The 27,504-nt window shown below is 43.7% G+C and overlaps 9 protein-coding genes and 1 non-coding gene across 10 annotated transcripts; 6 read left to right on the top strand and 4 right to left on the bottom strand.

Annotated features, from left to right (window-relative positions):
- Nucleotides 1–77: 77 nt before the first annotated feature.
- Nucleotides 78–1,795, top strand: PADG_01200 (uncharacterized protein; the record flags this gene model as incomplete). The annotated part of the gene is made up of 5 exons (XM_010758518.1): nt 78–185; nt 816–866; nt 953–1,033; nt 1,180–1,292; nt 1,519–1,795. 5 exons carry the CDS (start codon nt 78–80, stop codon nt 1,793–1,795), a joined length of 630 nt encoding a protein of 209 aa, XP_010756820.1.
- A 1,524-nt stretch (nt 1,796–3,319) lies between these two features.
- Nucleotides 3,320–5,336, bottom strand: PADG_01199 (triglyceride lipase ATG15; the record flags this gene model as incomplete). The annotated part of the gene is made up of 2 exons (XM_010759052.1): nt 3,320–5,080; nt 5,157–5,336. 2 exons carry the CDS (start codon nt 5,334–5,336, stop codon nt 3,320–3,322), a joined length of 1,941 nt encoding a protein of 646 aa, XP_010757354.1.
- Nucleotides 5,337–5,942: 606 nt separating this feature from the next.
- On the top strand, nt 5,943–8,235 carry PADG_01198 (uncharacterized protein; the record flags this gene model as incomplete). The annotated part of the gene is made up of 2 exons (XM_010759051.1): nt 5,943–6,271; nt 6,330–8,235. 2 exons carry the CDS (start codon nt 5,943–5,945, stop codon nt 8,233–8,235), a joined length of 2,235 nt encoding a protein of 744 aa, XP_010757353.1.
- Nucleotides 8,236–8,914: 679 nt separating this feature from the next.
- On the top strand, nt 8,915–9,039 carry PADG_11224. The gene has a single exon. It is a non-coding gene; the product is annotated as a tRNA-Arg (tRNA).
- Nucleotides 9,040–9,541: 502 nt separating this feature from the next.
- On the bottom strand, nt 9,542–11,158 carry PADG_01197 (uncharacterized protein; the record flags this gene model as incomplete). The annotated part of the gene is made up of 1 exon (XM_010758517.1): nt 9,542–11,158. The coding sequence occupies one exon, from the start codon at nt 11,156–11,158 to the stop codon at nt 9,542–9,544; it is 1,617 nt and encodes a 538-aa protein (XP_010756819.1).
- Nucleotides 11,159–12,902: 1,744 nt separating this feature from the next.
- PADG_11223 (uncharacterized protein) lies at nt 12,903–13,184 on the top strand (the record flags this gene model as incomplete). Its single annotated transcript, XM_010759489.1, has 1 exon — nt 12,903–13,184. One exon carries the CDS (start codon nt 12,903–12,905, stop codon nt 13,182–13,184), a length of 282 nt encoding a protein of 93 aa, XP_010757791.1.
- Nucleotides 13,185–13,564: 380 nt separating this feature from the next.
- PADG_01196 (uncharacterized protein) lies at nt 13,565–14,168 on the top strand (the record flags this gene model as incomplete). Its single annotated transcript, XM_010759050.1, has 4 exons — nt 13,565–13,638; nt 13,720–13,826; nt 13,899–13,998; nt 14,054–14,168. The coding sequence occupies 4 exons, from the start codon at nt 13,565–13,567 to the stop codon at nt 14,166–14,168; spliced, it is 396 nt and encodes a 131-aa protein (XP_010757352.1).
- Nucleotides 14,169–14,469: 301 nt separating this feature from the next.
- On the bottom strand, nt 14,470–15,864 carry PADG_01195 (uncharacterized protein; the record flags this gene model as incomplete). The annotated part of the gene is made up of 1 exon (XM_010759049.1): nt 14,470–15,864. The coding sequence occupies one exon, from the start codon at nt 15,862–15,864 to the stop codon at nt 14,470–14,472; it is 1,395 nt and encodes a 464-aa protein (XP_010757351.1).
- Nucleotides 15,865–17,519: 1,655 nt separating this feature from the next.
- On the top strand, nt 17,520–20,197 carry PADG_01194 (uncharacterized protein; the record flags this gene model as incomplete). Its single annotated transcript, XM_010758516.1, has 3 exons — nt 17,520–19,679; nt 19,738–20,022; nt 20,087–20,197. 3 exons carry the CDS (start codon nt 17,520–17,522, stop codon nt 20,195–20,197), a joined length of 2,556 nt encoding a protein of 851 aa, XP_010756818.1.
- A 5,975-nt stretch (nt 20,198–26,172) lies between these two features.
- PADG_11222 (uncharacterized protein) lies at nt 26,173–27,067 on the bottom strand (the record flags this gene model as incomplete). The annotated part of the gene is made up of 2 exons (XM_010759488.1): nt 26,173–26,387; nt 26,923–27,067. The coding sequence occupies 2 exons, from the start codon at nt 27,065–27,067 to the stop codon at nt 26,173–26,175; spliced, it is 360 nt and encodes a 119-aa protein (XP_010757790.1).
- Between the last annotated feature and the right edge of the window lie 437 nt (nt 27,068–27,504).

The following is a 27,504-nucleotide window of genomic DNA, read 5'->3' as shown; positions in this document are numbered from 1 at the left end:
AATTTCCATATTTGCTATCAGAAATTACAGAATAGAAGTATTAAAGTATAACTCCTCCGGGCTTTCATATAGCGAAAATGGGCAGTTTCCTCGACAACTCGAGAAATGTAATGATGATACAGGCTCCCAATGCTCTCGAACAGACAAACGAGGCAAGCCGAATCTTTCCCGTGAGAGACTATTACGTTCGTCACTCTAAATCCTTTGTATTTATTTATTTTTCTTTTCTTTTCTTTTCTTTGGCTGAAATCGATAGCTGTATCAAAATTGTGCACTTGTGATGGCGACGCGGGTTGGACTTTCAAACTGCGACCCTTAAAGGTCCAATCTAGCCACGATGTTAGCAAGCAAACAACAAATCGAGTACAACTAGTCTCTGGTTTGGTCTGAGACATCAAGCAGAAGAAAATGAAGAACAGAATGTAAAAGGTTTGAGAATATGAAAGTGGAATGCAATGGTTCAATTGTATACTCACCATCTGTACGCGAAGTTTGGTTCAATGGGCAAACGCTACAGTAGACCAATTTCTCAAGGTCAGACACATATTTCCACGTTTTGACATACTTTATGTTTCTGTATGTCAAGATATAGGCGAGCCCGATGCAAGAGTTGAACACTCTATAGAATCACAAATGCAAGAGAGATCAAAAACAAAAAGGAAAAAGGGAAAAAAAAAAAAGGAAAAAGAGAAAAAGAAAAAAAAACGCAGAAGTTATTCAAACATATGTATATGAACCTGAACCCGCCATGAGTTTTTGGCTCGCGTCTCCTGCCGCTCCCACAGAGGATTTTTAATCTACTCGAGCAATCGTAGGACAAAGCTCCCGAAACCGAAAGAAGAGAACGAGAACCGCAATATGAGGCAGTTTGGTCGCAAAAGAGCAATGATTTAATATTGCAGGATATTCAAGAGTTACGTCAGGCCAGTCTTAGCGTTCGACAGTGTGCCAGGATGACACCAGGGCAGGCGGGGCGATCCTGAAGTGGGTTAACTCGGTTTCGGCCATCAAGGGAATCAAAATGCGTGAACCCGTGGGTGGACGGGGAAAAGTAACCGTAGGAGAGAGCCAGGGAGAAGGGGAAGGGAAGGAGGGAGAGGTTGATAAGTAATATTAAATCATAGTTATTTCATATCATAATGTCCAGAGACGGAGCGGCATTTATTTAACCTTTTACAGGCATCAGTCCAATATGCAATGATCGACTACACGAAAACCCAAAACAGCTCTTGGATTCCCTCATTTAAATGGGCTGGGACCAACCAGAACCACAACAATTACTCATCTGGGTTGTCACACACAATTAGCTCAGTTAACCGTCGGAAAATCCCTAACTAGCCGCTCCCAAATCATGACTGGGCTCAACAAGAGGCATGTACAGACAAATGGTGGATCAGCACGCTGGATTCTGGACGCTGATCTAATGCCCTATCGATGTATATATGTCCTTGAGGGGGAACTAATGCCATCTTCAAGCTTTCAATAACCTGTTGACTAACTAATTAGTTATCCCCATAGCGCTTACCAATCCACTTCCCACTCTGGAATGGCGTCGACTAGCAGCGTGGATAGCCCCAAACTACGAAACTCACATGGCAAAATTGGCGCCTCCCAGGAGAGTCAGGGCTCCAACTCTGCCACAGCTGACTCGGATCGGGCTATCACCGAACTATGGCTCGTGGGAAAAGCTATCCCAACTCTCCCCAACTACGTTTACCGCAGGAATGCAACTAGCTCAATTGTGACTCTGGCGAGCTGGACTGGGCTCCAGAAAGCCCCGAACAACCTAACTTGAAGGATCCAATCAGTGGCAATCGCTGACGTTGGAATGAGGGGCCAGTTGAGGGGGATTTCCCTGGGCTTGCTTAGAGGTCTTGCACTGCAGAGAAATAAAGCTCCAGAGGATGATCCACTCCATGGACCGTTAATTGGAACCAAGAGTTCCCGTCAACTGGTCGCAACGCCGCCACGACAATACACGCTTCACAGCCAAATATTATTGGACAATTGTTCGGTAAATTTTTGTTAGTGCATAAACAGACCCTGATCAAATGCGTCAGTGCCAGACTATATACCTAGGTATAAGCTAGGGAGTTTCTACTTGGCTGGAATGGAAAGCTAGTTATCCAGGAGTGGGATCATTGCGAGAGGTTTGTGTACGTACATGGTATTCCGTGTCTAGACCCTGTTATTTTATTATTATTTTTTTTTATTTTTTATTATTTTTTTTTTTGTTTTTGGCCCGGGGGTGGTTTATCTTCCAGGCAGGGGGTTTTTACAGTCGAGCGTGGTTTTTAAGGAAGTTGAACGCGGTTGAAAAAAGGGGCCCACTTTTTTAAAACCATTATTAAACACAGTCCACGTACTCTCTGCACACACGCCACAAATACACACACGTCGCTCTTATTCAACCTCCGCCCTCAGGGTCAGGTAAGGGGGGTAGGGGTAGGATATTAGGATTAGGGGTTTATAAGGGTCTGAGGAATATGATAAAATCACTGCCTTCAGAGCATATAGAGATGTGTGAGTGAGAAATGACCAGTGTATGTGCTCCGTAGTTTTAATGGGTTTACTGTCGTTGGTTTAAAAGCATAAAGGGTGATTCTAGCCGAGATTTTAAAATCCCTTCAGCAAAGTTCCCTCGAAACTTGGCCCTTTTTTTTTTTTTTTTTTTTTTTTTTTTTTTTTTTATGGCGAGGAGAATTTAACCTTCTTACAACAAACATCACCGAAATACATCGCCCTTTCATCTTCAGTCCGCCTGGATTGGAGGTTATCATGTTAAAATGATTAACTACCAAACTAAATACAACTAATTTTAAAGATGTGTTAGTTGAATCAATGGTGATTAATGAAGCAAATATAGCTCCGTAGATGATATTCTAATATATGGTATTAGTCCCGAAACAAAAACTGTATATGATGATATCTGTCGAGGTGTAATCCCTTCCCAATTCTAAAAAGAAATCAACCTTATCCAAGCTCTCCAAACTCCCAATGCATATTTTCATGAAAATGACCACATACAAGTCAACAAATAAAAAAAAAAGGTCCGTCATCTCTGCCTTGGTCCACTGCCAAAGATGAAAATCAACAGTTATTGCGTACAGCCTCCGCAATCAAACTGAAATCCTCAAAAAGAAAAGAAAAGTATGTTAGCAAAATAAAATGTGATCAGTATGAAAAATTCATATCATCAAAGATAAATTTAGGTATGATCCCAGCGCCCACGACTCCATTCCCGGCATCTGAAAAACCCATCCCTCCTTACGCAATGCCAACCATCAGGAGGGCCACCGGTAGGAGATGAGTAGGACAATCAATCAGGTACGGGAGGGTTGTTGAGACAGATCAATCCAAAGAACCTGGAAGACGCACAGGTATGAGAAGGTGGTATGGAAGTCATGCTTGGTCTTGTAGGTGGTGATGTGATCTGGTGGGTTGTAGCCACCATCGTCGTTGGATCGTGGCAGCCCCAGAACCAGCCCGGAGTCTGACAGGAACTCGTAGCCGTTGGGGAAGGCCTTGATGTGGAAAGGGATGGCGTGCTCGTTGGATCATTACATCCGAACCACCCTGGTGATTGGCAGGATGAGGTGTGTGAAGCAGTCGTTGTTGTTGGAGAGGCTGTCGGCGTGATAGAAGCGGTAGGTGATGGTGAAATGACACTAGTCGTAGTGGGATCCTTACAACCAAACCATCCAGGAGTTTTACAGGTGGATGTCGATGTCGAGGTGGTACCTGCCGACGAGGTATTTGTTATCGTCGCTGTAGCTGTTGCTGTTGCTGTAGTTGACGGATCCAAACATCCCCACCATCCAGGCGTCTGGCAAGTCGAAGTGCTTGTTTTAGTTACCGTGGTAGTTGGTGCAGAACTTGTTGTAGATTCTGTTCCATTGCTTTCGAAAAATTTCCAGTTGTTACAGTCCACACATTCCGGGAACGGGGCACATTCAGGCACAGTATCATACTTCTCAAGAACATCCGCAATGACAGCACGTATTCGATGAGTTCCAATCCCAACCCTCCAGCCTAAATCCTCCACGGTATCGTAAGTACACAGCTGGCCAGTATGACAAGATGACTCTAAGGCATAGCCCCCGAGTGTACACACTGATGTTGCCCCGTTACATGTCCCCATAAAAATGGGATCAGCAGTGTGTCCAAAATGGTAAGAGCCAGTGAAATTCCGCGACTGAGATGAATGAGGATTAGTTCCTGGCGGAACAGGCAATCCAAGACGTGAAGCTGGTAGAGCCTCCGGAACAGCTTCGAAGGTGACCACTGGCAGTCCATATGTCATACCAAGCAGACTGGAAACTGAACCACCTAGAGAATGGCCCGCAACCCAGACGCCAGAGTTAGGATAGATTGCAGTCACGTTGGAGTAAAGATCGAGTGCTGCCCGATAATAGCGGTTTTCTGCAATCAGTGCGTTTCGTACGCAAGTTGCGTTACAGGTGTATGTTGACGAATAGCAGTCACAGACCTGGCGCCAAAAATAATGTCCGCCTTGGGCACAACAACAGCTGAAAAAAAGATTGTCATTAAGCTTGTCATTTGTTGTTGTCTCCTCGCCATCGAAGAGTGCTGCAGACGTTCCCTTCAGCGCCACAACAACTGTAGAATTCGACTCATCCGCGTAAATGTGGCCCCTCAATCCATCACTTTCCCATCCAAAACTTTGAGAGTGGTTGAAGCGCCAGGTGACATCAGCCCATTGCTCTGTTCCCGGCAACATGATATATGCGTTGGCGGTCATTCGGGCTAAGGAAAGAATGGTCTCCTTATCGGTAACGTCAGGAGCATCCACCTCGTCTAAAGTCCAGGAGTCGGAAGACAATGTTACGGGAGAACGTGTCATTCTCGCAGTCATAAGGTGGTCTTCAATAACGGAGACCCGACGGTCTGCAAGGCGTTGGATATTCACAGATCTTGAGGAAGCACGCAGACGAGGAACAGGTTCCCGTCCCTGGCCATCCTCCGACGCAACCCATAATGCGGCATCGGGTTGGATATCAAGTCGTTTATGGAGGAGAGGGTCTCGGTAGGTTCCGTGATGGAAGATATGTCGTAGCGTCTTGAAAACAGACACAGGCAAGATTAGCAAATCTATCGTAAGGTAGAGGAAGGGATAGCTATTAAAAAATACTCACAAATTCACGACTTCCTTGAACAGGCTGTGTGCCTGGGAGTGGGATCTGAGGATCTATAAGGGGGCTCTGAACGGAAGCAACACTCAGAGTTGGGCATAGAGCTAGCAGGGAAACCAGGACATCACGGCCCAGGATCAAACCGAATGACCGTTTCTTCCTCTTCCATCTGAAAGGCTGCATGTTGAAGATGCAAGATATAAACAGTAAACAGTCTCACTGACTAACTACTAATCTGAGAGCCATAGAGAGTGTTGTTCGATAAAGTTAGCTGATGTAGAACGATGTAGAGTAGGAATATGGCCATGTATCAGCCTAATAGTTGAGGATGATGACGTTGGCCAGCGTTGGTTGAAGTATCATAAATATATCCGGGAGATATGCGGAAGGCGACACAGACCAGCAGCGCATGGCAGTCAGATGATCCATCTAGTTACTCCGTGACCTGCAAGCAGTGGATAAGCATTCAACCTTGGAGACAGCAGCACCGTCATTCAATCAATAATGCTCTCACAACTCTCACCCACTTGCTATAGCAGAGTACCCGTAGCACAACTTCTCGCTTGAGCTACGTTCAGCGTCAGCCGTTTGAGCAGTTCACCCTCATGAAATGGCTTAATGACAACTGTGCTGTGCTCCATTTCATCACCCTCAATCGCCAATCAGCTCATCCCCGTTTAGAGTAGGGTCTCTTGGTATATGCTGATGTTTGTGATGATTATTGGGATGTCAATTTTCATTTGAATACAGATCTTGGATATTTGCCAGCTCATAGCATAGCCTGCCAAAATGTCCCTTGATTCTGCATCACGTCCAAATGCCCCTCAGGGGTCGAAATCATTTTCTCGCATGGAAGACACTCTACCCAGCACGCTTCCCCAGAACCGTGCAAAAACAGTCCACGGTATCATGACACCAGAATTTGCTCAGGTGAATTCTCCCCTTTTAAGTTTGGAACCTGGGCCCATTGAGGAAGAAACCGATATTTTCCACAAAAGGGACTCATTAGATTTGGAGGATGGATCACCAGTAGACAAGTCCGACCACACTGCTTCACAATTGCAAAACATGGTAGATCAATTTGAGCTTCCCATAGAGCTAGCTAGTTTGACCGACAGGTAGGTAATATGCCTCCAATTTCCAAATTTGGCCACGCTGTTGACGGTCATCACCCAGATTTATCACATCTCTCAGCGCCAAAGTATATGCCACTCCACCGTCGATAGACAAGCTTTCGGATCTTTTTCAAGATTTCTACGTGCGTGCCGGTGCCCATATATCAACCCACATTTCAACTCTTTCCTCTCGTTTGAGTCGCCCGCCGCCTGTTTCTTCTTCCCAATCTACAATTTCTGGGAAATCCACACGCGATCCACTGGTTAACGCATCTGGAAATAAAGATGACCAAAGGGGTTCTGAAAAGCCCACTACTAATCAACAAATGCTGACTGCGGAGGAAGTGGCGGAAAAGAGGAGGGCCCGAAAGATGCTCCAATACAAACGGCATGCCCTCGAGGAATCGGTGGAGCGCCGTGCTTGTGAGGCTGTGTACGAGAAAATATGGCGTCACAAAACTACTTTGGATGAAGTCAGGGATGAGAAACTCCGCTCAAAAACAGCAGCTCTCGCTTTGATTGGTATTGAGCCAAAGGACCTGGGAATCGAGATGTGGGATCTGAATGGAGCTAAAGGCACTGAGGTTTCAGATTACCTTAGCTCTGCTAGAGAGAGTTTGATGAGGATGAACGATGAAAAGTTCCCACTAGGCAAACTTCAGCATCTGACTGCTGCCCACAAGGCAATCGTCGATACGCTGACAAAAGTTCTTCCCTCTTCCTCTTCTGCGGATGAGATCTTGCCAACTTTAATATACACCCTAATAAGTACCCCGGCAGAAGGCATCAACATCATCAGTAATCTGTTGTTTATTCAACGTTTTAGAGCGACAAGCAGGCTCGATGGTGAGGCAGCATACTGTCTTACTAATCTGGAAGCAGCCATTAGTTTCCTAGAGAATGTGGATTTAAATGGCCTACCAGCAAATCAGGCACAAGAAGGAATGGCGAAGCCTTCTACGGGTGCCTCCGTTCCCGTCACAATGCGGTCTGATCCGCAAATAACTCAGGATTTTTCAACGAATCCAAGGTCTTCAATGAGCACTCCAATGTCTTCTAAGACAGGAAAGCCAGATTTATCGGGTCAGATTACCACAAGTGAGAGTTCACAAAAATCTCGCATGACGGATCATTCACCTTTTTTAACTAACCTCCTGCAACCCTCCGCCAAAGCTTTTGGTGCTGCTAACGATGCTGTCCGAACTACTGCAGATCAAGGATTTAAAAATATCAGCAGCACCCTCGACAATAGCTTTAATTTCCTTTTCGGTCGGCTAAGGGAAGTTCAAATTAAGCAAAGCGGGGAGCCAAATGGCATTTCTACAATTCTTCCGAAAACTCTTGATGACGCTCGACGGTTAGTCAGTCCTTCACCAATGCTAGGCGATGGGAACGATCTCAAAGGAGATGGTTCATCCGGCGATCAACCCAATCAAAGCAGCAAAAGTGAACTGCACTCAAGGCCTGAAGATAGACTCCTAGGCTTAATCAGTGGACGAAGAACAGCCAGACAGACTGGTGGAGATAGTTTAGAGAACGCTGCAGGTGGGCTAAAGGCTATTCCCACAACTGGAGAGACATCCACACCCAGTCCGGCTTCTACAGGTTCGATTTTCTCTCAATCAACCCCGAATCCTCCATTCGGCGCAATGAAGAGCTTCAGTAATACTTTAAACCCTCTCAATCATATTCCCGGAATGATCCGCGGGCTAGGCCGTATCCCACCAGATCCAACCCAGAGCCTCGTATCCGCAGACAAGCCTAAAATATCAGAACCAATATCCAGTCGTTCCAACACTCCCATTCCCCAAAAAGTTAACGCCGACTCCCATCCAGCTGCCATTAAGCCACCAATCAAGAAGTTCATGGAAATAGATCCCGAGGAACTTAAAATAAGCGATATTCCCGAACTCCTCGCGGACTATAAGCGGCTTGCCCTGATCTTAAGCGAACAAAGAATCTCTTGAATACTTGTTTCTTTTTCCCGATTTACTTCGACCTGTTCTTGGTTAGTTCAGCAGTTTTAAAGCAGCCCTATCATATACTCTTTATGTAAGACCTGCATTGATACCCCCTACCTCCCATGGGTAATCCACCTTTTTGGCTAGGTGGTTATCGCCTAGCTTTGGTCTGGTGCCCCAAGGATTTTGGTTGTTTTCATTTTTAGCGTTTTAAGAGTGCATTCTATTTTTAGTCTGGTGTAAGATCTTGGTATATTCAGTCGTTTGATGTATCTGTGTCAGTGTGTTGTGGCATCGGCCATATTGTCCAAAAGAGCAGTTAACCATACTAAACATGGGAATTAAAACATCGAGATTTCCTTTTTGTTCTTATCTTATTTCCTCCCAGCTCTGGTTATAAATGTATTTAGGAAGCGATGAATATAAAAATCTTCAGATATTTCACAAGCACAAAAGTAACTAATTTATGTTTTTCTTAAGGAAACTCATGTACGCTTTTAATCCTCTAGCTACGATTAGACAAGACCATAGACATCCGTGAGAAAAAGGGCACATAAACGTTCCTATTCATGATAAGGTACCTATTTGCCATCACGAGGAATCGAAATGAAGAAAGTCATAAGTCCACCGAAGCTGGCCCCCCACTTATGAAAGAACACTAGTAGCCTATTGACTTCAATAATCAGGCCGGCTGGCGTAATGGTAACGCGTCCGTTTCCGGCTCCTCTACCGGATTCATCCAATGAACCCATTCAGTTTGTGAGTTCAGAATTTGCGGAAGATTTGCAGGTTCGAGTCCTGCGTCGGTCGATTTTAATTTTTTCTATTCCTCAGACTATCTGAAGGGGTTTTTTTTTGTTATGATTCAATGTCGGCGCTATATGCGTAGGAATATAAGTTTGTATTATCTAAATAATGTCTTTTCTCCGTGGAACTAATGGGGCCGCTTTTCGGGCGATGCGTGAGATATTGAGATTGGCGGATTAATTGGCTAGCGGGCAGAAAAGATGCATTAAATACCTTTATATTTTTAATTTTGCCTACGACGGCTTCTAATTCTGTTTTATCTTATTATCGCATCCCTTCGCCTAAATCAATGAGATAAGTGAAAACTTTTTCAATGCCGTAGACATGTAGAAAAATACATCAGAAAAGAATGCGCAATCTGGCAACTAACAATCCAGTTGTCGTTCGAAAGCATCCGCCGACGCTGATGGGCTACTGTTGAGTTGGAAAACATGAGGATAGATTGGCAAATGTGTAATAATCAAGGCCAGTAAATATCGCGATTCCGTAAGAATAAAGCAAATAATCATACATCCCCGCCCCTCAAAACCTCCATGCCTCCGGTCCTCATATCATCCATTCGCTTGCTGATACCCTTCCCCTCCACCTCCACAAGTTGATACCTTCTCTCGATCTCCTTCTCAAACACAGCAGCAACCTGCCGGCGTTTCTGTCTAGCCGCCTTAGTCCTCTGCAGCAAATGGTTAAACTGCTCGATGATCCAGTCGCCGCTCCTTTCCCAGTCTGCAAGAGTCAAGGACGCAAAAAATGTTTTGCGTTGCTCCTCTGTCAACCCCTTCAGTTGGGCCAACTTCTCTGTGAGAGGGATTGGGGGATCTTGAGGTGGGAATACAGGCTGCGGAGGCGCTGGGTTATAGTCGAAGGATTCCGCTTGAAGGTCAGAGAAATTTTTCGTCATCAGAATATTTTGGGGGTAGTCAGATGAGAAGTCTGTCAGGGAGCGTTTGGAGGAGACTGGGGATATGGTGTATAGGAGTAGGGAAGTGTATGTCGGTTGGTTGTCCGAGTTTTCGGATTGAGAGCTGTCTACAACGCTTAGATCGGTGATATCGAATAGCCCGTCGTGGTTGTATCGACCTGGCTTTTCGGTTACTGGTTGTAACGGATTTGGTTGATTGGATTCTGCTGGGCTTTTTTCCTCTGGTTCAGAGGCCAACCGAGGTTGTGGAGATGGAGGGACGATGAGGGTTGGTGACGTTTGTGGTATTGGGAGCGACCCGATCAATCTGCCCCCTTCTTGGGGAGCTCCCTCTCGCAGATTTAGGGTTCTAAAACGAGATCTTGCCATGAAGCGGCTACCAGTTGAAGATCTTTGTGTTGGCTTCGACGTATAGGTATTACTGGCTGGAAAAATCTCGGGCTCCGGCTGTTTGGGACGAAACTGCGGATTCGCATCTTCCTGGTGCTGTGAAGCTTGCACCAGGCGAGGAGTTTTCGTATCACGCAGGGCATTTTCGATTTTCTGCCAGCTCATGGGTTCCCCATTGGGAGCGTGATTGTTGTTCCAGTCAAACACCTGAGCATGATCTCCATTGAATTCATCCTCATCTCTAGCCTCAGCTGCGTCCTCTCTCGTATGATGTTCCACTGGTTCCTGAAGATCATCATGTCCGTCCTCGACTGGGTCAGAACCAAGCTCCATTAGCATCCTTTCCTCCAAACTATTCCGACTGCGGGAATTGCTATGACTATACTGAATATGAAATGGTACATAGGATGGAAAGTCATTTTTCTCCTGAGACGTCAACCGAGCAGCTGGGGGAGCCTGGATATCATGCCTGTGGTCCTCCTCCCCTCGGGAGAGGCTAGCTATCGTAGTAGTGGAATCATCAACAGTTTCCACATCAGTATCAAATATATCCCTGACCTCTCTGGATCTCGATTGGTTATTGTTCTGTGCGCGATATCCCACACCGTCTCCTGATTTTGTTGTTGACATAGGGTTATCTTTTGCTCCAGATGCAGGTAAGCAAGCATCATTTAACTTGGTCGAGGGCACTTTAACCCTGGCCATATTGGCGACCAGTTCCCTTGAAGGGTTAATTGTAGCTTGACCACTACCCTGAGTAGCAGGTGTATCATTTTGCAAATGTTTGCCTCGTACATATTCCCCAACCGCCATGTCTCTGTTCTGGTTTGACAAACAGGAAAATGGGGAATTCGAAGTTATGTCGCAGAAGGGAAGATGATACACGATGAGCGTGTATTTTCAGATTGTTACCATATCTTGATTCATGCATACGGTCCTCCTTACCGGTTATCTTTTGAGACTTTCGAGACCTTGGAGATGAGATTGGGGTGAACCTGGAAGGTCTGAAATCGGGGCACGTCCTTTGACGCGTTGACACGTGATGTGAATTCAGGCCCCATTCGGTTTAGCCAGCATCGAGGATTTCGGAAACAGGTTCCAAGACGCAGACTTGTCCATGTAAATAACTATAAGAGAAATGTAAGATATGGAAGTATTCAAGAATGTCATTTGCATGCTGCTGTCTAACTAACTAAGTGGTATGAGAGGTTGAACTGTCTTTATATATTGAGAAACTGAATCACCCTATTTCTGATCAAAGAAAGGAGAAAAATAAAAAAAGAAGAATAAGGAGAAGGTCTCATATGAGCAACAGTGACAGTATCATATCGATGACAGTTTCATAAGTGACAGTTTCATATAAGAGATAACAATTGAAGTGCTGTGAGAACTAGTGTTTCTAAAATAGCTTCTTCGCTAAAGGCTGATATCTGACAATAACTGTTTTTACACACAAACCCCATGTTTGCATAAGACTGCAGAACCTCTTTTTAAATGAACGTGGCCCTATGTGAAGAACAGCACTAAGGCAAGAAGCGGATACCATCTAACTACATTGTAGATCTAGGATATTGGTTTGTTGCTCTATCCTGTCTTTTCACGAGCGGCTTCACTAACAAATCTCTCTAGTGAAGTGACATCACGGCATTCAGGAAGAACAAGCCCACAGTTCTTGCAGCTTGCAGAGAGAACGCGGACATATATCAACTGGAATCTAAACCCAATAGAGCCATCCTCCTGAATAGCAAGTGGTGCTCTTAACACGGTATCATTCTCAAATTTCACATCGTTGAAGGATCAGTGATCAGTGGCGCAGAAAAATGACTAACTTTTGGAGTTTGTAATGGGTGTATTGAGTGGCTGGGCACTTCTTATTTTCTGAGTTTGTACACAGCAGGTATGACAACAATTATAAGTTTTACGGAATTGACTGGACTTTCGCAGGATGTCGAATGCGTTGATATACCGGGTGCGAGTTGTACATCGAGGAGTATGTCAATGGTTTACAAAATATTGCAGAAGCGTTCAAGTTAGATGCCTAGAAAACCAGATGGGCGGGCTCTTTGACTGGTCCAAGGAGGCAATTGTCTTACATAGTGGGAATGAAGAATCAGTCTATACTCTAATCCAGAAGAGAATACCCTATGTAAGCGTGTCAGGCTGTAGAACATAAGGGGAGGAGTAGGGTGGAATTGCTAAGATAGGGGCAAGAATATTGAGATAGTACGAAAGTTTGTGAAGCAGAAACATACAAGTCCCCTTTTCATGGACCTACGGAAGTTTTTTTAAAAAAGGTACTCCGTAGGTACTTATTAGTTAGAGATTTGCCGACTCAGAGTCAGGTAATTGGACTCTGCGTTTAACTAAATTACAGCTGGTGTTACCTCAGTGCGGTCATTATGCGTTTCATTATCCAGTTATGATCCTCATCCCACAACAAGGCATTTCCTCTAGCATCTTCTATCCAGACTTCATAACGATATCTGTGCCAAATTCCAGTTTATCTATCTGATTACCGAAACTCTGCGACTCCACAAGTCTCCTAATATCTTTCTCAATGAAAAAGGCGGAAAATATGTATCATAAGGAAATCCACCATTTCCCACCAAACAAATCCCAGTCCATTCGTCGAACCAGCCAAGCTCTGTCTAAGAAAATCGGGCATATCTGCTTGCTAGGAAAGGCTGGCTCTGGTCCTGAGCACGATGAGTTCGATCAGATTTGGTGGCCACATACAAGAGAGAAGGAACCTTTTAAAGTTGTCCCATTTTGGGCTATCCGCATTACTTTTATCCGCATCAATGATATAGTGAACGTCCAGATTTTGATACGAAGGTAGCCAAGAGAAATGATTCGTGGCATCCTCGAAAATCCTTTTGAGTAAAAATCCCCAGATAAAGTCAAACACTTTCAGAATATCCGTCGCCCGGAAAGCTCTCGTTGTGGATTTTCTGTCCAGATTCTGAGACTCTGTTCAAATGACCGGATTCGTTCCTGCGTTCCGGAACACTGACACTCACCATAGGCACAAGGTTTCAATCGCAAGCCACTGAACACATAATTATCTATAAAACCGATGTGTCTGCCTAGCACTAAATGGGCTCAAAGGCGCTCTGGGTAGATTAACCTCCAGCTGAGAAAAATTCCTTCTGGCCGCAGCATTTTCCACTTCATGCCTAGAGATGTTATCATCGCGATACTGAAGGCTGAATTGTGGATATGCGTCCTGGATTGCTGGATGTCTATAGAGATCATGCAGAAGCCGCAACCCCTGCCACTGATAAGAAACCACCGTACATATTCATCTTGTAGATCGGAGGCAGACACTTGGTGCAATTCCGAGATCAACTTGGCTGACGGTCGACATGACGCAGGAAGCGCTTCTTGGTTGAGCCGAGAAAAGTTAGTTCAATACATACTGTTGGTTTGTCTCAGGAAAATGCGCAGTTGGATATCGTACCGATGATGAGCTGCACGAAGTGTGAACTTGCTGTCAATACAAGTATAAAAACTTCTTCCATGAAGGATTGTCCTTACAATCACCGACTTGTAGATACGAAATCGATTCTGCCCGCTGTCCAGAAAGTTGTTGCAGGCTCGTCCCAGATGCAAGACATTATCAAGGTCTCCAAGTTCTTCGAAGATTCATGGGAGTAGCTCAGTCGGCAAATACAGGATCGAGGACATTTTGGTTGACATGCTAGTCAGTGAGTCTCTGGAGGATGATATTTCCATTGCGCAGAATTTCTTAGCGCAAGTTGGTGCATCACCCGTGTCTGCGCTTACTGCTTTTGCAGGAGCTCCTTTATTGGAGAGGAGATAAGCGATGTGATATCAGTCGTAGCTTGCAGCGTGGGACAGGGGGATGAGAGACTTGACAGGGTAGACTCAGCGTGGTTTCTGCGTGTTTCGGATCGAAGTTTTGTTGTTAGACGGGTGGCCGTGGCAGAATGCGAATCTAGGTGTTAGGAAGCAAGAACAGCAACATCATTCAAGGCGTAATCTACTGAGCATCTGCATAAGCTAATCAGCATCGCCAATCACTAAGCACCTAGTAAAGGCTATTTGTACCTGAACACACCCTCCACTTAATGAAAATGCAATGCAATTGTAAACCTTCAAACTTATTCAATGATTTTGGAAATCTCAGTAGCGGTCTCATCCACATCCACATCCATATCTTCGCCCTCATCCATTTCATCAGAAGGGAGAGCTGATTGCTTCCTGCTTGCTTTCCTCTTCGCCCTTTCGAAGAAACTATTCGCCTTCTCCACTTCCGCCATCTTCCTCTCCATCCTCAGCCCGTGCTCCATTCGAGCAAGCTCCGAATCCACATGACCACCACTGCCTTCTTCAGACAACATGTTCTCATCACCAAAATTACCCACGCTGCCAGCATCCCCATTGTCCGGAGATACAGAGGATATAAACAAATCCGCAATCCACAGAGACACCATCCCTCTTAACCGTAAGAGTTCATAGCTATCGGAAAATGGTGGGGAGATCACTAGTTCGTCCATCCGTACCGATATCCGGTGTGCTTCTTCTAACTCCTTGCGACGGGCATTAGCAATTATGTCATCTTTCCGACCGTTCTTGCGGGGTATGTTGCTGGATATTGACATTTCATCCTGAAACATATCGAAATCTTCCATATCTTCCATCATATCCGGGGCTTCCTCTCTTGCTGACTGGCTTTCCTCCTGCACAAGCGATATCCAGAGCCCGAACATGGCAGGGTAAAAGTCCAGCGGTCCCAATGCTCTTGGCGCAGACTTCCGATATGGAAATTGGAGTACTAGCCGCTCGTAGTAGCTTTTGGCGCATTCAAAGCCTTTGCGAGTGAACCAGCGTCTCCGGCGTGGGCTGTTACCCTTGGTTTCCATCCCTGATGATTGTGCTGTGACTGTGTCCTTGTCATTCCACAGCAGGATTTCCGCTCCAACACCCCATCTCCCACCGTTCCGGACATCCACGGCATGTCCGCCGAACTCATCCCGTAGGATCAAGCCCCAGGCTCTCCCTGCCCTTGTATAATCGCCCTCAAGAAGGCACTTATGGAGGATTGTTGTGATGACAGCTAAGTGCTGCAGACGCAGACTGCTTTGGTTTGCAGGCTCAGAAATGAAGAGTGGCGGTGACAGTTGAGACAGCTCTGTCTCGATATCCCGCTTGGTAATCCTGGTAGTTTTGTCCCAGCCAGGCCTGGCATGTGGGAAATCATACCCAGGCAATTTTTTGTGAAATGGTTGGCCAGCAATTCGATACTGGTGTGCCTCGTCAGGAGACAAGATTAATGATGACTTTGGACTGGAGTCTAGAGTATTTCTTCTGGTATTTCTGGTAACACTGGCGTCATCATCGTTGGTGTTTACGTTAGATATCTCATCCACTGCTACGTTTCCCTCACCCAGCTCCTTATGCTCTCGTCCATCTTTACGCCGCTCATACCAGGCGGCACGAAAGCTTAAGGGTTGCTCCCATGGGGCGAGTGGTAGCGAGAAGTAGAATGGAGACATAAATTCACAGTTTCAGAGCCAGTTAGAGACAAAGAGAATTGTCCTTTGGGCCAAACAATATTTTCATGTCAAGATGATCCCGGAACTGCGGGACTTGATGCTCCATAAATTGTCGTCTGATATGTGGGAGACAAGAATTAAGAAAACCATGTCTTCATTTGCCACAAACAGCTCTTTCTTTCCCTTTCATGTAACTTACTAACTGGACTCCCTAGAGCCAATCAGGTAAGAAACCAAGTCTTTTTTCCGTGTGGAGCTTTTTAAGACAATATTGCTATTGTTCCTCGAGATCAAAGGTTCCCAAAGAGAAAGATTGACATCTTTTATTTAAAAAATAAAATAAAATACATTTTTAGGATGTGCCTGTTAAAAAAAAAAATCCAGCTCGATTGTCAGCGCACCACGGATAAATCTTAATCCGGAGCTACTTTTCGAAGCAGTTCAACTCGATTAGTTATACGGAACTAAGTAGTATCACAAGCCGAAGAAGAAAACGGTGATGGCTGGTTGTGGATAAGAGAGTGTTATAGCAGGATCCCTTCTCTCCACGGAATACAATACCTTCCTTAGGCCAAGAATTGTCTCACATACACCATTGTCCAAGGAATTTGGCCCTTGGTAATAGGATCTCGGAACAGTTGAATTGGCGGTTGAGAGGATGGAGACAAGTTCAAGCATCCAGTAGTATTATATTAGGGACGCTAATTGAGTTCCGTTTTTACCCGTTCATGGCCTACTCTTCCACCAACACACCAACCCATCTCAGCATCCCGGAAAAGGCAAAAAACTTGGAAGTTCATTCTGCCAGGGAGTACAACGACTCTCCATATAAGGTTCTCCTTGTTGCTGTGGCTGGTCTGGCACAACGGCACAACATATATCCGGTCCGTCCCTTGGGCTACCTGTGAGTGGACACTTGCGGCGACCCCAAACCACGTGACTCCCTAATATAGATCCAGCTCAATCCAACAGCGTTGTTCCATGAGAAAACCACAGGTGATTGGTCAAAGGGCTGCAGTTGGGCATGAGTCAGCATCGATTTTGGTCCCGATTCAACCTCATCAATCATCAACAACAAAACATCACATCTTCAGCATCACCAGATTCTCCACCGTCGTCGTTGCTTACACCCCACGTGGAAGCCGGGGATTTTTATGCGGTTTGTTCTCTAATAATTTACGAGTCCACATCTCTCGTTATTGAGCCCCAAGTATCTTCTTCCTTTTGCGTTGTTCCCCCCCGGTCAACTGAGACCCAATCATCCTGCCTCCAAACCACAGCAGTCTGGATTTCTTCCGTTCCATACTTGTAAGTATCCTATATGTCTCTGTCTATCAACTCATGTGCCATTATCTACCCCTTTACCCTGGTCCCAAGTGGCCTTAGCCTTTGGTTTCCTATCGTTCCCCCCAGCATATCAGATAGCGGTCGCGTAAGGTGATCTACAATACATACAGTACATATATAGAAACATGGTGTTATATTTGGCCTTGATAGTAGTAATAGGAACCTGTTAGGATTCCTGCTGACTGTTTTTCTCCCCGCCCACCGCCAGACGTGTCCTCTCCTACCCAAATATGCGAGAGTGAACCGGCCCGCGCCGCCTTTTGCTCCTTCCAAGGTTCCGATATTTTCCCGTGGTTATTTCTTCTATCATGGGGCAAGCATCTTCGTCCCAACGCGCAGACTCGCTGCATACCAGTTACAACAGCACTAATAACAACCACGACCGCACCAACCGCAACTTAAGCAATACCTCATTGCACCCACTTTCGCATTACCTGTACGATCAGCCCACGGAACAACAACATCTCCCCGAGCATCTAAATCCTTCTTTACATCGTTCACATCACTCTATTGGTGGGGTTCATACGATGCCACACAGCCATGTATCTCTTCCTTTGATCTCTCAAACTGCGCCTCCGTCTTTGTCCCCTTCCACTACTCATATCGCCACATTTTCAAATCCAAGTGACACAAATCCATCCCATCTGGAGGACAGCTCTCTTGTAAACATGGAACACATGGGGCCACACAGTTCTTCCGCCACGCAGGAAACCTCTGCCTCTATTACTAGACGACAGTCGACTATGTCCCGTCTTGGTTCCAGGATCCTTCCAAACGCAGTGATTCGAGGATTGCTAAACAGTGGTGAGGAAACACCAGTGGAAGGCCGTGCTCATCGAATCGGTCTTCTCTCTAGAACTCTACATCGGTCCGAATCTGCTCATCATTCGCACCGCTTTTCATCATTTACAGGGTCAAGCTCAAGGGGAATTTCAAGAAGGCGTTCAATACGTGGCCCATACCCCCTTCCACGAGGCGATCCCGCATTTTTACCGGATCCACCCCCAAATCCCACATACCTGGATCCTACCACCACTGAACGTGACTCTGGATCTTCAAGATTGTCTTGGCGTCAACGGGCAAGACTAAGTCATGTAAGACATTCCATCGCTGCTCCGATATCGCATATTTTTGGCCAGCCAAACGTACCGCCCGAGTCTTCTCAGACGGTGATGCTACCGCCGCGTCGTCCAACTCGACCTGGATTTTCAGAGGATGGCGACTACCTTCCGCCACCTGCAACAAGAAGTACTCACCCAACCTCCCCAACCACTCCTCCTCGACCTTCTCGTACCTCGTCATCCCCGCGAAGACATATTCTGCCACGTACTAGGCATATTCGATCGACGCGTAGAGATGAGCAAGCTCCGCAGACTCCTCTGTCCCGCGTTCTGCAATTGGCAGCAGCGGCTATAGCCGCTCAACTTTCTGGGAATACCCCACCCGCAATCCCCAATATCCAGGCTATTGGTGGTGACGGAGCAGAGGGATCCCTTGAAAACTTCATACAAAGTTTACAGCAGGCGACAACTGTCCAAACACAGGGAACAGGAACTGAGGACAATAATGGAAGTACCCAGAGGGAAGCTGGTTTACCGCACGTCAATTTCTTGAGGGTGTTCCGCTTCGTTAATCCGGATAATTCCGAAGATAGCTCAGTAATTGGCCGTCCCAACCAGCCATCTGAGGACATCCAAAACAGTGGACCTGATAGAATGGATATTGATGACCACCCTCCAGTTGAAGGGGCCCAGGACAGACGGTTGGTGACTTTGGTGGTAGTAGGAGTAAGGTCAGTTCCCTCCATAAACAACGGATCCGACTTGAATACTGGACTCCACGCCCGTGCCTCGCTGGATTCTCTACTCCGTTTACCATTCATCACACCAAATAACGTTTCGCGGAACGAGCGTGGCTCCAGTGGATTACTTCGGCGTGCTGATAGACGGTCTAGATTCTCCAGCCATCGTCGCTCACTTGGAGGCAACACATTTCCGGCCAATTACGACAGTCAGCGTCATCAAAGATCACATGTAGCATCCCGTAACCAATCGGATTTAGCAAGCTCATTACCTACAGTTCTATCGGAAAGCCCTCCAGGTCCCAATCCACCTCCATCTACTCCTGCAGAGCCCGGTCTATCAAACGTTTCATCTGGAACCAACAGCCCGAGTCGGCGACCATCATCGTCCTCCGCAGTGCTGCCGCACTTAAATGAGAACTCTGTCCATGAACCAGACGAGTCTTCTGAAGAGAGCCCATCTTTTAGCAATGTACGCCAGCGTCGTAGAAGCGACTCTGAAACCGCCCGACATCGTGGGCTCGGTTCCGGAGCAGCAAGGCGAAACGGCGTTGTTGAACCCGACACCTCCTTGCCGTCCGGTGGAAGGAGCTGGTTGATATATGTTGTTGGAACGAACCTATCTGAAAACCACCCAGCATTCGCGACTCCAAGTTTGTTCACTGATGTAAGTAAAGTGCCAATTGGACGCTGGATTTCGTCCGTTTCTAATTTTAGTCTATTAGAACCCTACCTATGAGGACATGGTGCTTCTGTCATCACTACTTGGTCCTGCCAAGCCACCCGTAGCTTCCCATGAAGATATTGCTTCCGCAGGAGGAATATTCCGGTTGGTTGAGTATGGTGGGGCTCTGATTGCTGAATCGGCGGATGCGTCTGAGAATACCCAGAATATCCCCATCACGGAGAACGAAAGATGTCTTATCTGCCTTTGTGACTACGAAGCAGCAGAGGAGGTCAGACAGTTAACCAAATGTCGTCACATTTACCACCGTGAATGTATTGACGAGGTATGGACTTGTCCTTATTCATGTTATCAAATTGGGATTTATAATAGCTAATACGGTACTATAGTGGCTCACGACTGGTCGCAACTCTTGTCCATTGTGTAGAGGTCAAGGTGTATCCAACTCGGAAACCAACAACAATGCCAACACCAACCACCAGCAAGAGACGGTTTCATAACGAGCGGAGCCAATTGTTTAATATACCCCATATCGATGATAAAAATCTAAACCATTCACATTCAGCGCCCATTCCCGCCCAGATTAGGATACATGCTCTTCTTTGGCTTGTTTCTTTTTGGCCTCAATTTCTCAGTTACGTCTCCTTTGGATGGATACCCGTTGACTTGATTTTGGTCGATTCGCTACAAGTCAGTTTCCTCGAATATCCCGTTTTGCTCATATCGAACACGTCAAATTGTACTTTTGATTCATGATTTGTCGTTGTTTCCTAAATTTCCTAATTTTACTCCTACGACTTCAAGCGCATTAAAATGATTTTCGTCATTTCATTTTTCTTTTAATATCTATTCTTCACTCGGCGTTTGGCATCAGTTCTCTCTGGGGCGCTTGCTGTTGCATACGATACTCATTCTGCTTTTTGTCAGTTGAAGATTTGTTTCTGGGAGGATCTCCGGTGTTTTTTGGTCAAGTGAGAACATACGATGCTTAACGGTATGACTGGCATTCATCAGGATCATTCTTCGGTCTCTTGTTTTATTTTTAATATATTTTCATGAACTGTCTCCCGCGATTTCCCTGTTGGTTGTCTTTTTTATTTCAACTTTTTAACAACTATGAAGCGATGACGGCATTTTCTTTTTTTATCTTTCCTTTCCACCTTGAACATCCTTTCTGCAATCGCTAGTTCTCACGGCCCATCATCGTCACCATCATCATCATTACCAGTTTTTTTCTTTTTCTTACATTGTTCCACTTTTGTTTGGCAAGGGCTCCACGTCAGGACACTGGAACTGGAACAAAAATTTGAAGTGGTAGGCATATAGGCCTCTCTTGACTTTTCTCGATTATACCGAGCACATTAAAAGTGAAAATTCAGGAACTGAAAAAATCTGCTGGTATGTAGTTGGCTCAAAAAAAAATTGTTGGGATAAAATTCTGTCACCGTTATAAATTCATGGGCATGCACATATTTATTGTATACGGCACGCACACATTTCAAGGTATGTTGGCTGCCTGCCTATGTAGTAACAGGCAGGGAGGGGCATGACAGGCAAGGGGAAGGGGGATATCTGGAAGCGCAGCGGTATATTGGGAGCGGTTTAAGTGGCGGCAAGACCACCCACCGATTGAATAATTACTGCCAGATCTCTGAACCGAAAACGATGGCAAAGCAGGGTGGGGAAGTTGGACGTGTTCCGAGCAACCCTACTTCCAACGATATTCAGGCATAACTTGACCAAAACTTTTATCCCCTATTAACTCTTCCACTGATAAAATCTTTTGCGCCCTTGAGTTTGAAAGGATAATGTTTACTTTCACAACGTCAGATTGGAATATCTGATGTAACTCTGTTGAAAGGATCACGAAAAAAAAAAATTTAAGCTTAATTAAATTGTCACTCGTCTCTTCCGAGACTGCTGATGTTAACCTGTGACCATACGTAGGTTTCTACGTTGTTTTTGTCTCCTTGTAATTGGGTTTTACTTGAAAAATGCATGTTCGCAATATCCAAACGAAGCATTCGCAAAAGGTGGGAGCATGATGAAAACATACTATTAGTAGTTTTTGGTACCTGTTGTGTTTGCGGTGCATTTCTCTGACGTATATAGAGCCACTATTCAGCGTATCCGTTCGTCTCGCTTGGCGGTTGAGATACTTGCGCGCAGGGGCAGCAGGCGCGAAAATCACTAGGATAGGGTGATGCCCTAACAACCCATTGTTTTGTTCTTTTTGTGTTTTTATTTTTCTTTTCTTTTCTTTTTTTATTTTTTATTTTTTATTTTTATTTTTTGTTTTTGGGGAAGGGGTTGGGCGGGGTGAGGCAGGGACATGGAATGTCATTGATGATGAGAATGGGGTACTCGTATGAGTTTAGGGGTTTTCGCTCCCTCGAGTGCGGATTGTGAAAAGAAAGGGAGCCTCAGAGCTCAGTTTAATGGAGGAATGGATCGATGGATGAAATAAATATCTTCTCACTATGGAGTAACTACATCCCGATCCCTTCTTCCAATGAGCATTGGATGATAAGTTATCCCACTCTCACGTTGGATTCATTATTCTTCTCATTGGGTGGGGCAATCAACAGTTTGTCATCCTTGAGGAATTCCCCCCTTCTAGAAGCACGCACTGTTCAGATTCCTGAGTTTCACAATATTACAGCAACCTTCTTCTTTTCTTTTCTTTTCTTTTCCCTTCTCTTCTTTAGTGGGAAAACCGACAATCCACGTTGCATGGGTGTTTGGATGTAGTTTACTTCGCAGTAGCTTTATGGCAGGTTCATGGTAACTACCGGCAATAAAAGATTGAGGGCCTTTCTTTTATGAGATTCCTGGTGCTGCATAATCAAGTAAGACAAGGGAGTCTTTTTGTCAATCTTGGAGATCTGCCATTCTCATGGGGCATTTGATTTTTACAAGCCCAGATCATTCATGCACTGGACTCACTAACTCACTCACTCACTCACTCCATTGTCTCATCACGTCAAATGAATCAATCCAGTCAGCTGCACGCGCCAACCTTAAAAAATTTGCATGGCAGGCCGGGCTTAGTCACCCTCACCCAGTTGGCTCCGATCCATGGGAGCCTGGGAGTGGATACCGCGGCTACCCTAAGCACGTGCCTCCCCCCATATGTAGTTTAGATTTCGGCTAATTAGACGTAGCTGAACACTCACATCAGACGCTACCCTCCAAGAAAGTCAAGAAAGTCAACAAAGTTCACGCGCCCGGCTTAAGAAGCTGACTGGCTTAGCTAGTTACTAAACGATGAACTTATGACTAGAAAAGATTGACTAATAATGGAACATTTAACTAAGTTAACTTAAAACGCTTACTAAAATAGTAGCAGGGCAGGTTAAAAAAAAAATATTCTAGAGCCCAGATAAAATAAAGGGTGTGAATCCATCTCATACATATTATTTCTCATCAGCTGTCCGTCATCTCTCTCCTTCTTGGAGAGCTGAGATAATGAGAAACAAGGTAGTTATCAAGATAAAACGAGTGATTCCAGAAATGCAGCAGTTTCAAGGATCTTTTTTTTTTTTCTTCTCTAGCAGTGGTTTTTGTTTTTTTCTTCTCATGCATCATCATATGTTGTCATGTTATCATATCACAAAAGAAGCTTGAGATAAAATAAGCTCTGTTAGTCTGCTAGACCCAAAAAACTTTGGAGCCGGGTAGGCAGAAATTCTTTTCTTTGATTTGGAACAATGCTGCCCCAAAAGTCAGAACTCCTGAGCGTTTGTTTAATAATGGTGACCCCATTTTTCGTCAGCATCCCCCCCGGTCGTTGCCTGCCGTCTGGCAGAGAAGATCTTCAAAGAGCTCGATCTGAATGAGGTCTTAGCTTGGCTTATATTTTTTTAAAGCTATTGTCTGGCTTAGCGACAGTCAAATCTCAATAAAGTTCAACCCGGATATTGGGGAACTTTTCTTCAACTGGCACTGATAGACATGAATGCTCTGATCGCTGGTGTAAAACTTTATTTGTCAATTTGGAAAAGAGACCCAAGAAAGCGCATTATTATTCTTTTAAAGTTAGGACAAAGTGCCCAATCACAAACAGATGCAGGCATCTTTTCAATACCCCCAACCCACATCCAGGTGTGGCCAGCTATTGGCAATGCATTAGCATAAATCAGTATTTAGTGTATCTGCTCGATTTCAAGTATCGTCACAGCTGAAGATTAATCAAGGGACACATTGGAGAGGTTGCGGAAGAGAGCCTGTTAGCAAATGCAAAATATCTTTAATTTCCTCATGTACCTATTTTAACGCGTAAGAATATCGTTAATTATATTATATTTTATTTTTAATTTTTTTTTTAAGAAAAGGAATAATCTCAATTCATGAAGCTGCATGCTCTGTATGAAGTTTTATATTCAACTCTACTTTGATTAATACTTTGGTTGACTCAATGACAGGTCTGTAAGAAAATAATCTACTAGTTTAATAAATTCTAAAGATAAATAAATGAAAATTATCTTCTGTGGTAATGATTATTTTGAATATTATTAATTATCTTTTATTAAATAACAGTTAATCTGTAACTAGTTAATTTTTAATAAAAGTTTATAAACTAATTATTATATAAAGTTTTACATATTTATATTTTAAATTTTATTTATTATTATTTATTATTATTATAAAGTATAGTAATTATTTTTATAATTTAATATATATTTAATAATTTAATTAAATGCTTTTATTAATTATTAAAATTTATAAATATAATTAATTATTTTTATTATATTAAATAATTTAATATATAAATATATTTTTAATATAAAGTATTTTTATATTAATTTATTTATATATTTTATTTTATATTTATAATTTTTATTATATTTTTATATAATATATATTAAATATTATAAAAAATTAATTTATTAATTTATTAGTTTAAAATTATATTATAAAGTATTAAAACATTAAAATAATTAAAATTAAAAATTTTATTTAATAAAATTTTATATATTTATAATTTAATATTTATATAATTTAAATTAAAAAAAATAATTTATTTTTTAATTATTTTAATTTAAATTATATAAATATAAATATAAATTTATAAAATTTATCTTAAAATTTATATAATATTTAATATTTAATTTTTATATAATTAAAAATATAATAAAAATAATAATTAAATTAAAAAGTTATAATATTAAAAAATATATTTTTTAAATTATTTTATTTTATAAAATTTTTTAAAAATAAATATATTAATTATTCTTAGTATTTAAATATTTTATTTAAATTTATTAATAATAATATTTAAAAAATAAAGATAATTTTAAAGAAATTTTAATAATTATATATTTTACTAAATAATAATTCAGTATTTATATTTGACTAAATAAGACGTAGAGACTATTGACATCAAGATCACAAAGTGGATTGAAAACTGACACTTTTATTGAGATTAATTTCAAAAACGATATATCAACTCTAACTTCCTCTCACTTCTGCTTTATTTGAGGGATTTTAGCAGAGCCTAGCCTGTTGATATAGGTAGGGAATAAATATATATCTCATTAATGGACTCTGTATTTATGGGCTTTCTCGCCATCTTTCTCTTTAACTATCAGCTTCTTCCTTCATGGGTTCCACGCTAGCTGGGTGTTAAGGGTGGATTGTTGTAGGGGTCTTTGGCTAAGAAGTTAGGCGGGAATTTTGGTGGGGAAGCTGAGAGAATGTGTTAGTGTTTTTGTGTGGTTTCGAGCAGTGACTAACTAAGGTTCCGAGTGGGCATGAGTGGGTGGGTCAATAGATGTACCATATTAGATATATGGGGCATCTATTGGTTGAGGCATTCTCATCCTTGGTCCATATTTGCACCATAATTGGAGACCATGCTATTTCTGGCAACTCACGGCAGAGGTGGGGGAGAGGGGGAAGTTTACCTGGTTGCACATTTTGCTTCAGGGTATTATAATATAATTTGGTGAGACAGTGGAGCTGTTACACTGGTTGCTTAATTTACTTTGACATCTGGTGGAATATGTTACGTTGACTAACTAATATGCTTCAGTGAACTAGTTAAGGTACTCGACCAGGTACCAATCTTATTATGATCACGTTTTTGCCATTGGCACCCAGCGGCATCTAGTGGCATCCAGTGGCATCCACGCAACCTACTATTTTAGTTTTATCTGGATTGACAGAAGATCCACTGGTCCGAAAGTGGAGAAGGGGCATCCAAAGACTCAGATCGTCCGGCTTGCATGGTACGTTCAACTACTCGACGGCTCGGAGTTATCATTTCTGTTGATTGGGACGGCTCTCAGCATTTTGATCTGGAAGACTCGAGTCATTGAATCGTGATGAAACCGACTGTGCGAAAGTGCAAGTTTTGACTACTGGGTACTGGGCACCGAAGATCTAAAATCTAACTACTGCCTAAGTCACCACTGCCATTATCAAACTACTGCATCCTTTTCCTACCTAGTGGAGGGCTGTACCAAGTGGAGCATCACTGCATGACTTGGCCGCCTGCCCTCACCTGGCAGCTTACCGGTCCGCAAAATTGTCTCTGCTCTTCCATTCTCCGGGTAAATCTCAAATTCCAACTCTCGAATCGTATCTTTTCGTTCCCCAAGACTTTCCCTTTCGGATTACCTGTGAACATTGTTATCGGAGGTATTATCGTTTTCTGGTTTCGCTCGTTTGCGTCAACGTTGGCGTCACCTGAGGGCGTGAGAGAAGAGCACACAGGATGGAGTGAGCATAATATTGGGTTGGAAGTTAAAGGTGAGAATTTCTTTCGTTTTGCCTTTCTTTTTGCCTTTTGCTTTTTTTCTTTTGCTTTTTCCGTTATTCGTTTTGCTTCTTTTATCTTCTTCTTCTCCTTTTTCCCACTGTTTTGATACAAGGATGTACATAAACGCATCGTTTTATTAGTGGAAGATTGTTGATGATAAGCCCGCTAATTATCAGACCTTCCCTAAGCCCAAGGTTAAAAGAACAGTCAGTGATTGCATCGAAGCTGTTGGCTTAAAAAAAAGGTCTCATCCACTAAGACGGTGCTGCCTTTGGCCTTTTAGGCGCCATTATCATTTAGGTTGGCTCTATCATCCACGGTAGTAAATTTTTACCACACTCCACTTCAGCCAATTCCTTGTTGGTATCCCACCCAGATCTCTTTCGGACCGCTCCGACCGAAGACAATAACCAAATAGTCACGTCAGAAACTCACTCTTGTGGTCTTTGGTTTCCCACTTACTGTGGACTTGCCAACCATCCCGGTCCATTTTACTCATGTTCGACGAGAGGGTAACCTGGGTGCTTGCATAATTATCACCCGTACTCCAAGGTATGATCCGATTTCTTAATTTCTTCCATTCTCCCTTTGTTTGGAAAACAGACATCATGAATTTGGCCTATATCAGCTCTAAACTCCTCACGAATTTCCCTCTTGGTTCCCTGCTAGCGCGTAAATCTCTCAAGTCCTTCTTTGGTCGCGCCTTGCAAAATGCCATAGTCTGAGACCTGGGTGGTTGGAAGGATGGGGATTTGGCTTGCAATCATTCCTGACCATCCATAGGCTATGATTCACACTCACTTTGTTATTTACTCTTTCAAAATTTTTTCTTTTTCTGGTTATTATTCCGCTGCACCTGTTTTCAAGTGTACCGGGCACGAGTGTCAGCATGCTCCAGTGCTCGATGACTCCATTCCGCCCTTCTATATTTACAGCCTTGTATTTGGAATTGGACAACAACGGTCGCAATAGTGCGATGTGCTAAGAGATGAAGTTTTTAGAAAGCTTGACTGCCAAACACAATCCACGTCTTTTCTTTTCGGC

This window comes from Paracoccidioides brasiliensis (genome assembly GCF_000150735.1).
Source record: "Paracoccidioides brasiliensis Pb18 unplaced genomic scaffold supercont2.2, whole genome shotgun sequence".
Taxonomy (NCBI): Eukaryota; Fungi; Ascomycota; class Eurotiomycetes; order Onygenales; family Ajellomycetaceae; genus Paracoccidioides; species Paracoccidioides brasiliensis.
This window is presented reverse-complemented; position numbering and strand designations above follow the sequence as displayed.